Below are 13511 nucleotides of genomic sequence, written 5' to 3'. Positions count from 1 at the left end.
TTGGAAAATGCAAATAAAATAAAAATGCAGTGTTCCTTACATTTACTTTGACTTTTAGTTGATTGCAGACAGTTTGAACCCAAGATAGTTCATGTTTTGTCTGCTCAACTTCATTTCATTTGTTAATATACCTCCATTCCTGCATTTCAGGCTTGCACCACATTCCAAAAAAAGGTGGGACGGGGGCAATTTAGGGCTGGTAATGAGGTGAAAAACCTATATAATGATGTGATTCACAACTGTTGATGTCAACAGGTAATTGTAATCATGGTTTGGTACAAAAGCAGCATCTAGTTAAGGCTGAGTCTTTGATGAGCAAAGATGGACAGAGGATCTCCAGTTTGTCAACAATGTGTGAGAAAATGATTGAAATGTTTAACAACAATGGACCTCAAAGAAAGATTGGAAGGGATTTGAATATTTCTCCCTCTACAGTGCAAAATATCATTAAACCATTCAAGGAATCGGGAGGAATTTCGGTGCGTAAAGGCCAAGGGGCATTTTGCATTTGCATTTTCATTTTGCATTTTCAGCATTTAGCAGACGCTTTTATCCAAAGCGACTTACACAATGAGCTGAACACGATGAGCAATTGAGGGTTAAGGGCCTTGCTCAGGGACCCAACAGTGGCAACTTGGTGGTAGCGGGGCTTGAACCGGCAACCTTCTGTTTACTAGTCCAGTACCTTTTTTTTTTTTTTTTTTTTTTTTAATTTAGCACGTCCAATTTCGTCCCATCTATCATCCTCTCATTAGTGCGGATTCCTGCTCCTGATTGGGGGTGACGAGGCCGTTCCACGCCTCCTCCGAAACGTGCACAGCCAATCGACCGTCTTATCACCCACACTTGACGAGTGTAGCGTGGCAGAGTACTGTGCACGGAGGATCACACACTCCGCCACACCCCCTTCCGTCTCCATACAGGCGCCACCAACCAGCCAGTAGAGGGCGCAACCACCCCGTTCCTGAGAGAGCATCCCCTACGGTCTCAAGTCCTGCCCCCCACCCGGACAACAGGCCAATCGTTGTCCATAGCCGCCCAGCCTCGACCGTGAAGGCAGAGCTGGATTCGAAACGACGCTCCTTCAAAATCCAGCTCTGGTTGCAGCGCGTGTCTTTTACCGCTGCGCCACCTGAGCGGCCACTAGTCCAGTACCTTAACCACTGAGCTATCACTGGCCCCAAGGGGCCAAGCTTAAGCTGAACGCCCGTGATCTTTGATCCCTCAGACAGCACTGCATCAAGAACCGCCACTCAACAATAGGTGATATAACCACATGGGTGAGGGATTACTTTAACAAACCTTTGTGAAGCACTACAATACAGAGTTACATACAGAGTTACAAATTTCACTTAAAACTTTATTGTGCAAAAAAGAAGACTTATGTTAACCATGTCCAGAAGCGGCGTCGACTTCTCTGGGCTCGGAGGCATCTAGGATGAACCATCACACAGTGGAAATGTGTATTGTGGTAAGATGAATCAGCATTCCAGGTCTTTTTTGGAAAAAATGGACGCTGTGTGCTTCGGACCAAAGACAAAAAGGACCATCCAGACTGTTATCAGCAACAAGTCCAAAAGCCAGGATCTGTCATGGTATTGGGCTGTGTCAGTGCCATTGGCAAAGGTCATTTACTTTTCTGTGATGGCAGCATTAATGTAGAAAAGTACACTGAGATCTTAGCGCAACATATGCTGCTTTCAAGACGTCATCTTTTCCAGGGACGTCTATGCATTTTTCAACAAGATAATGCAAAACCACATGTTGCCCACATTACAAAAGGCATGGCTGTGGAAGAAGAAGATACGGGTACTGGACTGGCCTGCCTACAGTCCTGATCTGTCCCTAATAGAGAATGTGTGGAGAATTTTGAAACTAAAAATGCAACACGACCCCATACTTACACATTTTAAGACGTGTTTGCAGGAAGAATGGGACAAAATAAAACCTGAAACACTAAATTGTTAGGTATTTTCTGTGCCAAAATGTCTTAAGTGGGGTGAAAAGAAATGGCAACATTACAGAGTGGTAAATGCTTTACTGTCCCAACTTTTTTTGGAATGTGTTGCTGGCCTGAAATGCAGGAATGGATGCTAGGCAGTGAACCACTTTGGAGTCATGTCCTTCTGCATTGCCTGCATTTTTGGCAAGGCAGAGGGGGCACAGGGGCACAGATGATTGATATGTTGGTTCCATTGAATTGACAGTCATCTGCCCTTGTTGGTGTTAAGTTGCTTAAGGTTGGAGTTTTTCTATATATCACGGTTTCTCTTTCAAAGATTTGCCAGCTTCCCTGGTAAACATACTTTTTTCTAGAACTGCGATGCTGGGCTTGGTCCAGTCTGGTTTTGTGTTAGCGTATAAGACCAGCACACTTTACCTGTTTTTAGGGAACACACCTGGCAACATGGCAGTTGGGGGGATGTCATCTTTGGACCTGCCATTTTTTGCCAGATCCTGCTTGGGTTTAGGGTTTCCCTTTTTTCGAGAACTGGGTTGTCGCGGACATCCAGAGCAACCTGTCATATTGTGACAACCAGTTCTCACTTCTGTACCTTTTCTATCCACTTTGTTTATTGCTGGTTGCAGATGTTTTTGTTACTTGCTTTTGCTATTTTGGCCACTGCTTTTATTTTTGATTACTCCCTTTTTTGTTAGTGGCTGTTTAGTCACAGTATTGTTTTACCTTGGTTAAAAATCATGCACTTGGATTTTCCAATTCTTGTTAAATGGGGCTTCACCTCCACTTCACTCGTGAGGCGTGACCCACCATGTTACACAATAGTCTATCAAATTACTATACCACCAAGTGTATTGCAACACACTGTGATTTCAAGCGATGAAGTGTTCAAGGTGTTAATTTGCTCCAGTCTTCCTGCAAACACGTCTTAAGGTGTGCAAAAGTATGGGCTTGTCACCGTGACATTTTTTGTTTCCAAAGTCTCCACACATGCTGTAATGGCTAGGGTCACAAGACAGACTAATCCAGTACCTGTACCCTCTTCTTTTACAGCCATGCCTTTGTAATGTGTACAGCATGCAATGGACTGCATGGACGTCCCTTGAAAAGATGACGTCTTGAAGGCAGCATATGTTGCTCTTGAATCTCAATGTACATTTCTGCATGAATGTTGCTATCACAAAGGAGTAAATTACCTTTGCCAAGGGCAAAATACTAATACTAGCTCTAAACTGCCCCAATTCCACCTTTTTTGGAATGTGTTGGAGGCATTAATGCAGGAATGGATGTATATTAACAAATAAAATGAAGCTGACCAGGCAAAACATAAAATATCATACTGTCTGCAATAAAATAAAATTCAAAGTAAATGTAAGAAATGCTGTGTTGTTTACATGCATTTTCCGTACTGTCTCAACTTGTTCTGTTGTATATTTTTCCCATATACATGTTAATATTGACTATATAAACACTAAGGTTGGTGGTGTTTGTGTGTGCTTTCAGATCTTGACAGGTGAGGACTGGAACACAGTGATGTATGATGGTATTATGGCATATGGGGGCCCTTCCTCCTCAGGCATGGTGGTGTGCATCTACTTTATCATACTTTTTATTTGTGGAAACTGTATCCTTCAAATTATGCAAAACATTTGTTATTTCTGAATGAAGATGTTGAATGTGGTGCTGCAGGTATCACAGATGTATGTGAATTACATTGCCAGTATAATTGTAAACAATATACGGCCAAAAGTATGTGAACACCCACTGCATACTGGCACATTGAATTACTCATATAAAATCCAAATTCCAAAATTGTGGTAATTTTGAGCTTTGTTATCTTTTTAATTATAACCCCATGTGTATATATACCCCTGTGTACAAAGTAAGGTCCATAAAAAGAGAGTTCAAAGAGTTTGACTTGGAGGAATTCTAGTGGTCTGCACAGAGCACCTACTTTAGTTTCTTTTTTGGAATGAATTGAAATGTCATTTGCAACATCAGATCCTGACCTCACATATGCACAGACACAACATTTTTAAAAGCCTTCTCAAAAGAGTGAAGACTGTTGGCAACCTGATAATAATGCCCATATTATGTCCAACAATCTCATGGTCAGATGTCCACATACTTTAGATTTTTTTGTGTTTAATGCTGTATAGTTAACTGCAAAGGTCTTTCCAGATCTGTTCATTTCCTAAATCATTTTTGGTTAATGTTTGTTTCTGTGGGCACTTGGTTAGCTGCATAGTTTCAGCCAGGTGGTTGCTTTAGAAGGTACACTGGGGTTAGTCTAAGGGGGCAGCTTTTATGTTTAACCTTTATGTTTAACTTGACCTTTTTGATCAGACATCCTGCTGAATGTATTCTTGGCCATTGCTGTTGATAACCTGGCAGATGCAGAGAGCCTAAACTCAGCACAGAAAGAGCAAGAGGAGGAGAATAAGAGGAAGAAGAAAGCCAGGTAATCATCTTCACAATATAAAGTCTACATCTGCTCCTTACTGGATATTGGTCAACAGTTCATAAATATAGTACGTCATTGAAAGTAAATAAACACAGTTTAGATTATTTTTGATGAATTATTGACATTCATTTAAATGTTCATTGTTGAATACCTCTCTGAAATACTACCAGACACATTTGTAATGAGCTATTTAATATTCAAAGTGATATTAAGTAACAATCAGAGGTATTAAAAAGATGAGACATTTAGCACACTAGGCTTTGGTGCTTATGTTTGCAGTACTTCTTGTTCGCTAAATAAAGTGCAGTGTTCACTTTGACCCTATACGTAAAAGTAATGATTGCATTGTTTCTGGAGATTTAGCCTGTTAATCATCAAATTAAATAAAACAATATAAAACTAATGTGATCTGTAATATTATTCAAAGATATGTGGACACCTGACCAAGAGCTTGTTGAAAATCTATTCCAAACCATGGGCATTAATAAAGAGTTGGTTCCCCACATTGCAGCAGCAGCTGCCGCCACTCTTCTTGGAAGGCTTTCCACATGATTTTCCCAGTTTCTGTGAATTTCTGCCAATTCAGTCAAAAGAACATTTGAATTCAATGAGATGTCCAGCTTGGCAAATTAATCTTTATGTATATTGCTATGTATGCAAAAGATTTCAATAATCATAATTAGCCATTCAGAAACTTGATTTAAGTACTGCATTTCTGAATACCAGTGAGTTCAGAAAGTTCTCAGACCGCCTGATGTTTTGTCCACGTTATTGTGTTAAGAAGTTGAAGGTAAATCATTTGCCGTTGTACACCTCATGTTACCCTTAATTAACTATAATGAAAAAGCAAAAAACATCTCTTATTCACAAAAGTATTCAGACCATTTATTTAATGCTATATGAAAGCCCCTTTTACAGCAATTACAATTGCAAGATTTCTTGGATATGTCTCTACTAGTTTTGCACATTGGGATTTGGGCAGTTTATCACATTCTTGCAGAACCTCTAAAGCTCAGTCAGATTGGATAATGTGTCTGTGATCTGCACAAATGGCTGTGAACTACATTTTGGGTCATTGTCTTGTTCAAAATTGAAATGTTGTCATACATTACTCAATTCTTACCAGCCTTCCCGACCTTACCAAGCCACTTAGAGGCACCCCAATAGCATAATACTGCAACCATCATGTTTCACCACTAGGATGGTATTAGCCAGGTGATATGCAGTGTCTGTTTTGCCACATACAGATTGTTACCTCCCTGACCAAGGCCCTTCCTGCCCAGATGCCCAATTAGGCCATGCTGTCAACTCATGGAAAGTTCAAGGTTGTGCCATGATTTCTTAATTTCCAAATTACTGAGGCTACTGTGGTCCTGGGAACACTCAAAGTCTTATATATTTGTATGTCCTTCCCGTAATCTATGCTTGGTCCCAGTTTGATTTTAGAGTTCCATAGTCAGTTCCTTGGACAGTTCCCACATGGCTAGCTTTTGTTCTGATAATGCAAACCAAAACTCAAATGTGTGCTGTAGGCTGGCTGAGCCTATATATAGACACGATTGGCTGTGCCTGAGGGAGAAAGTGGGAATGGTGTATCTGGATGCATTAGAATAGACAATTTTGTAAAACTTTATTTTGGTTTGGTTGTAGCATATGTGCTGTGTTAAAGAACACTTTCACATTCTAAAGTTTTGTTTTCTGAAGGAGGGGAAGTACTGACAAGAAAGAGGAGGAGAATACGCAGGGTAAAGAAGGAGAAACCAAGGTAAGCTGTAGCTACATTTGGGACATTCGCAAATGAATGAACTTCAACTTAAAGCTTCTGATACTTAGATCAAAATCCTCTGAGCATGTGCTATAAATGGAAGGATGACTTATATGAATTAATTCATAGGATAAGGATATGATATATTCAGTTACAATCAGTTCTACAAAGGAATCAACATGGTTAGTTTTACAAAATGTGAGCATTAGGGGGTCTCCTTGAGTCTGGAATGACTCAGTCTATTATCAGAAGTGACACCTCAACTTATTTTACAATCACTTTAGAAGGGGTAGGAACACAAAAGCCAATCCACTGGACTTGATTCAGCCTACAAGGTAGCAGTTCACTGTTTGTGGTTACACCATTATTCGCATTTATCCTGGTCAAGTTTAGTGTGCTGGTTGCATTGTGCTAACTCCAAGTTTAGATTCAGGTTAAATCATTAGCTTCTGGATTAAGTAAAGTTTTTGACCCTACAATTCCAATTCGGCTGCACCAACCTCTTCACTCGGCTAAACATTGTGTAGTGACCTGTTGTGCCTTGCATCTGCACATCTTCTGAGACAAAGAAAAGAGGGTGCTTCAGTCTGATTAAGAACACTTCAGAATCGACAACGGTTGTTGGGTAGAGGTTTCTGAATGGCATGCTGCAGACACCAAAAGCCAACTTTTCTGCTAAAACAGGGTCCAGACAACAAAGTAATTTAGCTACGGCCTTTTTTCCATCATCAGACAGATACATGGCTCATATGCTCACAGTGAAGAGCCTTGGTTATTACTTTTATTATTCAACATTTCAAACTGGTTCTAAACTTTCCTGGTTCCAACACCAATAAAAATATACATTCAAATCCTGAGAGTATTAAACCTTGTGGTTGCTTGTTTATTCTACCATAAATACTACTTAGTTGATTTCCAATAATTTATTGGTTATCACTGTATGTTATATTTTGGTGTTCATTTGATTTTGTAATAATCAGTTTAGTGCTGTAAGTTTAATTGCCAGTTGAAAAATTATTGACTTAAAAGAACATTACTCCATTTTAAAATGACTTATGATAATAATCTGGCTTTCCTGCATTTTCCATAAAACCCATGTGGTTCTCTGTAATGAATTGTTAACTATTAATTAATAAATTTTTAAACTGCCTTATTCTAATGAGAAATAAGGAAATCCCATTGAAATAAGATCATTCTGCTACACTTTTAAATAATTTACCCAGGAGTAGACAGTAGCTTTGAAAGAACTGGCTAATGGATGGTCTGGGCATGGTGGGTTGAGACGTTATAAAATCATATGGCATGCAGTTTCAGTCACCAGATCTTAACCCAATTAAAACATATGAAATATTTTAGTCTGACATGTTAAACAGCTTGTGGTGGCCCAACATTTTACTAAGTTTTTTTTATTTATTTATTTGCCATCTGTATGTCTCTTCATAAAATATTTTTACATTCCCCTTTTTGTGTGTTGACACATATATAATCGCAGGTTCCATTAGAAAATGAGGAAGAGGATGAGGAGAGAGAGCCAGTTTATTCTACAGGTGCACCATCTGCTTAAATATTGCCCATTGTACACTAATGATCACACTTATACATATTAAGAGTAATGTTGCCTGCCACTGTTTGTGGATACAGGGGAAGATACCAAGGCTGATGGTCCATCCAAAACCCGTATTCATCGGCTTTCAAACTTTAGCATCAAAGAGAAGGCTCAGCCCATTCCTGAGGGCAGTGCCTTCTTCATCTTTAGCCACACAAATCCGTAAGTTCACACACACACACACACACACACACAGCCACACACACATATTTACTGCTGAGGCCGTTACTACTTAACATTAACTTATCTTCATGACTACCTGCCCACAGATTCCGTGTTAAGTGCTATCGTCTGATCAACCACCAGATCTTTACCAACATTACCCTCGTCTTCATCATGCTTAGCTCTGTCTCGTTGGCAGCTGAGGACCCCATTCGAAGCTACTCAGCACGTAATATTGTAAGAGCATTCCAAAAGTATTCCATTTTACTTTTTCAACACAGACAGGTTATGTTTTGTATGTTGTACTAGTTAAAAGTTTGGGCACACCTACAGTCCCCTCCGCAATGCCACCCCTGGTAAAGATAAGTAAAAAAGGTTATAAGAAATTTACCGTATGGTGAATTAGCTTAATCTCACAAAAAAAAAAAAAAAAACTCACCCTCACAATGTCACAGACTCTCATACTTAACACATCAGTCTTTTGAGTATAGTCATCTTTCTTTATATGCCAAACCCACCTTGAGTCTTTGTTTCCAAAAAGTTGTAATTATAGACTGTAGCAGTATAGGTGTTTTCTCAGGAGGTAGGTCTCAGCATTTTCTGGCTTTTAAATAATAATAGAATTTTAAATTAGCTATAAAGCAAGAAAAAAGCCATTTCTTTTAGACCAACAAATAGCCAGACAGGACCTAAACATATACTATCACTAATACTGTGGTATATACACTTATACTGTCATGGGCATGAAAATATTAGATACATGAACAGTACAAATGGCTAAAATGCCTGTAAACCTTCAAATGACTTTATCACTTAGCTAACATTCTTTGAAATATGTGTTTGTTTATAGTAATGCAACAACAGCCCAACAACCCATCGATAGCCTATGAAAAGATGACAGTAAGAAATGTGGTTCTTATTGGGTTGCAAAAATTTTAAGCCTTCGAAATTGTATCACAGGCCTAAAAGGTGGTAAAGAAAGTGTCTTTAGTACTTAGTAGAGCATGTTTGCTATTATGACCTGCTGCAAACAGGCTTTATAGCCAGACACCAGCTTATGCCAGCAGTCTTGAGGAATCTTAGCCCAATTCTAATAGGCAATGGCCTCCAGTTCACTAATATTCTTGGATTTTAATGCTGAAAATCCCACCATAGATTTTCTTTGGGGTTCAAGTCAGGTGACTGTGGTGGCCACTCCAGAATCTTCCAGGACCTCTTCTAAAACCAAGCCTTGTTGGACTTCAAGGTATGCTTGGGATTATTATCCTGTTGGAAGTTCTGTTGACACCCAAGCTACAACTTCCTTACAAAAAGCATGACCGTTTTTCCTAGGATTTCCTTTTTAAATTACAGTTTTGTTTCCCCTTTGACTAAAAATCCTGGGAACATTTAAAACTAGTTTTGCCTCCTGCACCTTTAAGACCCCAATCTTTTCTCATTGTATGTTTGTTAAGCTGCATTACCACAAAAGGCTATATAAAAACAGGCATAAAAATGCCAAAATAAAAATGTAAGTTTTCATTTACTTACATTATGGGTGTTACAAAGCAGAGTAGTCCTACAGAGTTTTGTTCTTAGACCAAAATCAGTCCATATAAAAGCTTTGCTAATTACCTAATATGTTGAATCAGGTGCGTTAAATGACGTAAACTCTTGCCCTTAAGGTACAGGGTCTGACACCCCATCTGTATAGTTAGTCATGTCATGACTATGCACATCGAATTAAGATTGAGTTATGATATAAAGGTAGGAAATTATTATTATTTTATATCATATCTCAATCTTAATATATACTGATCAGCCATAACATTAAAACCACCTCCTTGTTTCTACACTTACTGTCCATTTTATCAGCTCCACTTACCATGTAGGAGCACTGTAGTTCTACAATTACTGACTGTAGTCCATCTATTTCTCTGCATACTTTTTTTTAGCCTGCTTTCACCCTGTTCTTCAATGGACAGGACCCCCACAGGACCACCACAGAGCAGGTATTATTTAGGTGGTGGATCATTCTCAGATCATTCTTCACTGCAGTGACACTGACATGGTGGTGGTGTGTGTGTTGTGCTGGTATGAGTGGATCAGACACAGCAGCGCTGCTGGTGAGTGTCACTGCAGTGCTGAGAATGATCCACCACCCAAATAATACCTACTATGTAGTTAATTTCGTTGACGAATAATTTTCGTCATAGTTTTCGTCAACTAACCTTTTTTTCATGACAAAAACGAGACGATAACTAAATAAAAACTACAGAAAAGGATTAAAAACTATGACGAAATGAATTGACACTTTCGTCAACGAATAAAAACGAGACGAAAATGTTTGGCAGGGAAGACATCCAATCAGAACTGATTTAGTTTTGTGGAAGATAGGGACAAGTTAAGAAGAGATCCAATCATAACTACTTTAGCGTATGTGGAGAGGCGGGACAAGCCGGGTAGCCATCCAATCAGTACTAATCTCCATGTAGAGCGACGATCTCGTGTAAAAACACAACAAATCTGAAACAGCATCTGGCACTGCTGGCAGTATAATAGATTAGATAGATTCAACTTTATTGTCATTGCACAGTACAGGTACAAGGCAACGAAATGTAGTAAAATAATGGCAACATAATGGCACTGCTGCTTTTACAGTACCCAGTTTTATAAACAAAATGCAATTTGTTATGAACAATGCATATGCTTTTCAGGTAGAGCAGGCCTACTGGTCATTAATATTTTGTTATTGTTATGCTTAATAAGCAAGGTCAGGTAAATAAAGATGTTTGAAATAAGTTAAATCTGTTTTTGTGTGTATTGCACATTCAAACATTAATAATATTCCATAACTGGTTAAAAATGTTTCATTTTGTGTAAGTGTATATAATGACTTAAATAATTCAAGGGAACTGATGAAAAAGCATTTACATTTTACACCCTTTATATTTTAGTCGACTGAATCGACTGTAGATTTAGTCGACTATATTCTTATGATAATTAGTCGACTAAAACTAGTTCAGATGACAATTCAGATGACTAAATTATGACTAAAACTAAATTACATTTTAGTCAAAAGACTATGACTAAAACTAAATCAAAATTTGCTGTCAAAATTAACACTGCTCTGTAGTGGTGCTGGGAGAGTCCTGACCATCGAAGAACAGCATGAAAGGACAGAGAAACAGAGCAAAACATGCAGAGAAACAGATGGACTACAATCAGTAATTGTAGAACTACAAAGTGCTTCTATATGGTAAGTAGAGCTGATAAAATGGACAGTAAGTGTAGAAACAAGGAGGTGGTCATAATGGTATGGTGTATATACTGTATATATATATAGTATATATATATATATATATATATATATATATATATATATATATATATATATATATATATATATATAAACATACACACATTCAGTATTATGTGATTAAATGTGACACCTATAGTAAGTTTAGTTGTATATCAAACAATAAATTGATTTACTATAGTGTGTAAGTGCTAAAATGTGATGTTGCCCTTTTACAGATTCTTGGTTATTTTGACTATGCCTTCACAGCTATCTTTACAGTAGAGATCCTGCTGAAGGTAAATGCTTTCTCCATGTCTTGACGTAGTGTACTAGCTCCATGTTGTTAATGCTATGACCATCTTGCATCCACAGGTCCTAGCCTATGCTGATTATGTCTTCACTAGTATATTTACATTTGAGATCATAATGAAGGTAAATCTGTTTCTATAGCATGGCATGATCAGCCTTGTGGCATCATCCGTTTGTGTCAGCTCGTTTCACAGAATCCATTGCATTGTTACGTGTTTGTTTCCGTTTTCGAACTCAACCCACCAGCACTGTAGGTACAGGTTAACATGTACGATGCTGTATTGTCTTTATTGTTCTTACATTTTTTGCTTTTAAATTTTCTCAGTAAAAAGTACAGAGATTAGAGTATTGTTTAAAGCAACTAAATTGCTGTGTACAATAAGACAGCATTGAAAAAAGTAGTAAATAGTAAAAAGTAATTAGTAACATTTTAATTGAGAGGTACTTACATTGGGTCTAAATAACAAAAAAAATGCAAATAGTAAACAATGCTGGATCATTATGAATGTAAACTTGTAGGTGGATATTTCATTGTTTTAGATGTTTTAAAATTAGGTACCATTTATACATTTTATCTGTTTTGAACATTTGTATTACATTACCTTCACCTAGATAATTCATTTGTGTAACTATATATATATACTGGTGCTGGTCATAAAATTAGAATATCATGAAAAAGTTGATTTATTTAAGTAATTCCATTCAAAAAGTGGAACTTGTATATTATATTCATTCATTACACACAGACTGATATATTTCAAATGTTTATTTCTTTTAATGTTGATGATTATAACTGACAACTATGAAAACCCCAAATTCAGTATCTCAGAAAATTAGAATATTACTTAAGACCAATACAAAAAAAGGATTTTTAGAAATGTTGGCCAACTGAAAAGTATGAACATGAAAAGTATGAGCATGTACAGCACTCAATACTTAGTTGGGGCTTCTTTTTGCCTGGATTACTGCAGCAATGCAGCGTGGCATGAAGTCCATCAGTCTGTGGCACTGCTCAGGTGTTATGAGAGCCCAGATTGCTCTGATAGTGACCTTCAGCTCTTCTGAATTGTTGAGTCTGGCGTATCGCATCTTCCTCTTCACAATACCCCATAGATTTTCTATGGGGTTAAGGTCAGGCGAGTTTGCTGGCCAATTAAGAACAGAACCTGAAGGCGGTGCTGTGTATCAGGATGACAATGCACCAATACACACAGCAAGACTGGTGAAAGATTGGTTTAATGAACATGAAAGTGAAGTTGAACATCTCCCATGGCCTGCACAGTCACCAGATCTAAATATTATTGAGCCACTTTGGGGTGTTTTGGAGAAGCGAGTCAGGAAACGTTTTCCTCCACCAGCATCACGTAGTGACCTGGCCACTATCCTGCAAGAAGAATGGCTTAAAATCCCTCTGACCACTGTGCAGGACTTGTATATGCCATTTCCAAGACGAATTGACGCTGTATTGGCCGCAAAAGGAGGCCCTACACCATACTAATAAATTATTGTGGTCTAAAACCAGGTGTTTCAGTTTCATTGTCCAACCCCTGTATTTATATATATATACCGATCAGCCATAATATTAAAACCACCTCCTTGTTTCTACACTCACTGTCCATTTTATCAGCTCCACTTACCATATAGAAGCACTTTGTAGTTCTACAATTACTGACTGTAGTCCATCTGTTTCTCTACATTCATTTTTAGCCTGCTTTCACCCTGTTCTTTAATGATCAGGACCACCACAGAGCAGGTATTATTTAGGTGTTGGATCTTTCTCAGCACTGCAGTTACAATGACATGGTGGTGGTGTGTTAGTGTGTGTTGTGCTGGTATGAGTGGATCAGACACAGCAGCACTGCTGGAGTTTTTAAATACCGTGTCCACTCACTGTCCACTCTATTAGACACTTCTACCTAGTTGGTCCACCTTGTAGATGTAAAGTCAGAGACGATCGCTCATCTA

At 38.2% G+C, this 13511-nt stretch overlaps 1 protein-coding gene across 1 annotated transcript in view; it reads left to right on the top strand.

Moving 5' to 3' along the window:
* Nucleotides 1-13511, top strand: part of cacna1db (calcium channel, voltage-dependent, L type, alpha 1D subunit, b) — a 127965-nt gene that overhangs the window by 73661 nt on the left and 40793 nt on the right. Inside the window, exons 15-21 of the mRNA XM_062999201.1 lie at nt 3464-3584; nt 4307-4421; nt 6129-6189; nt 7682-7736; nt 7831-7957; nt 8065-8194; nt 11474-11533. Coding sequence (XP_062855271.1) covers nt 3464-3584; nt 4307-4421; nt 6129-6189; nt 7682-7736; nt 7831-7957; nt 8065-8194; nt 11474-11533 — 669 coding nt within the window. The remainder of the gene's footprint in view (nt 1-3463; nt 3585-4306; nt 4422-6128; nt 6190-7681; nt 7737-7830; nt 7958-8064; nt 8195-11473; nt 11534-13511) is intronic.

Source organism: Trichomycterus rosablanca, chromosome 7, assembly GCF_030014385.1.
Source record: "Trichomycterus rosablanca isolate fTriRos1 chromosome 7, fTriRos1.hap1, whole genome shotgun sequence".
NCBI lineage: Eukaryota > Metazoa > Chordata > Actinopteri > Siluriformes > Trichomycteridae > Trichomycterus > Trichomycterus rosablanca.
This window is presented reverse-complemented; position numbering and strand designations above follow the sequence as displayed.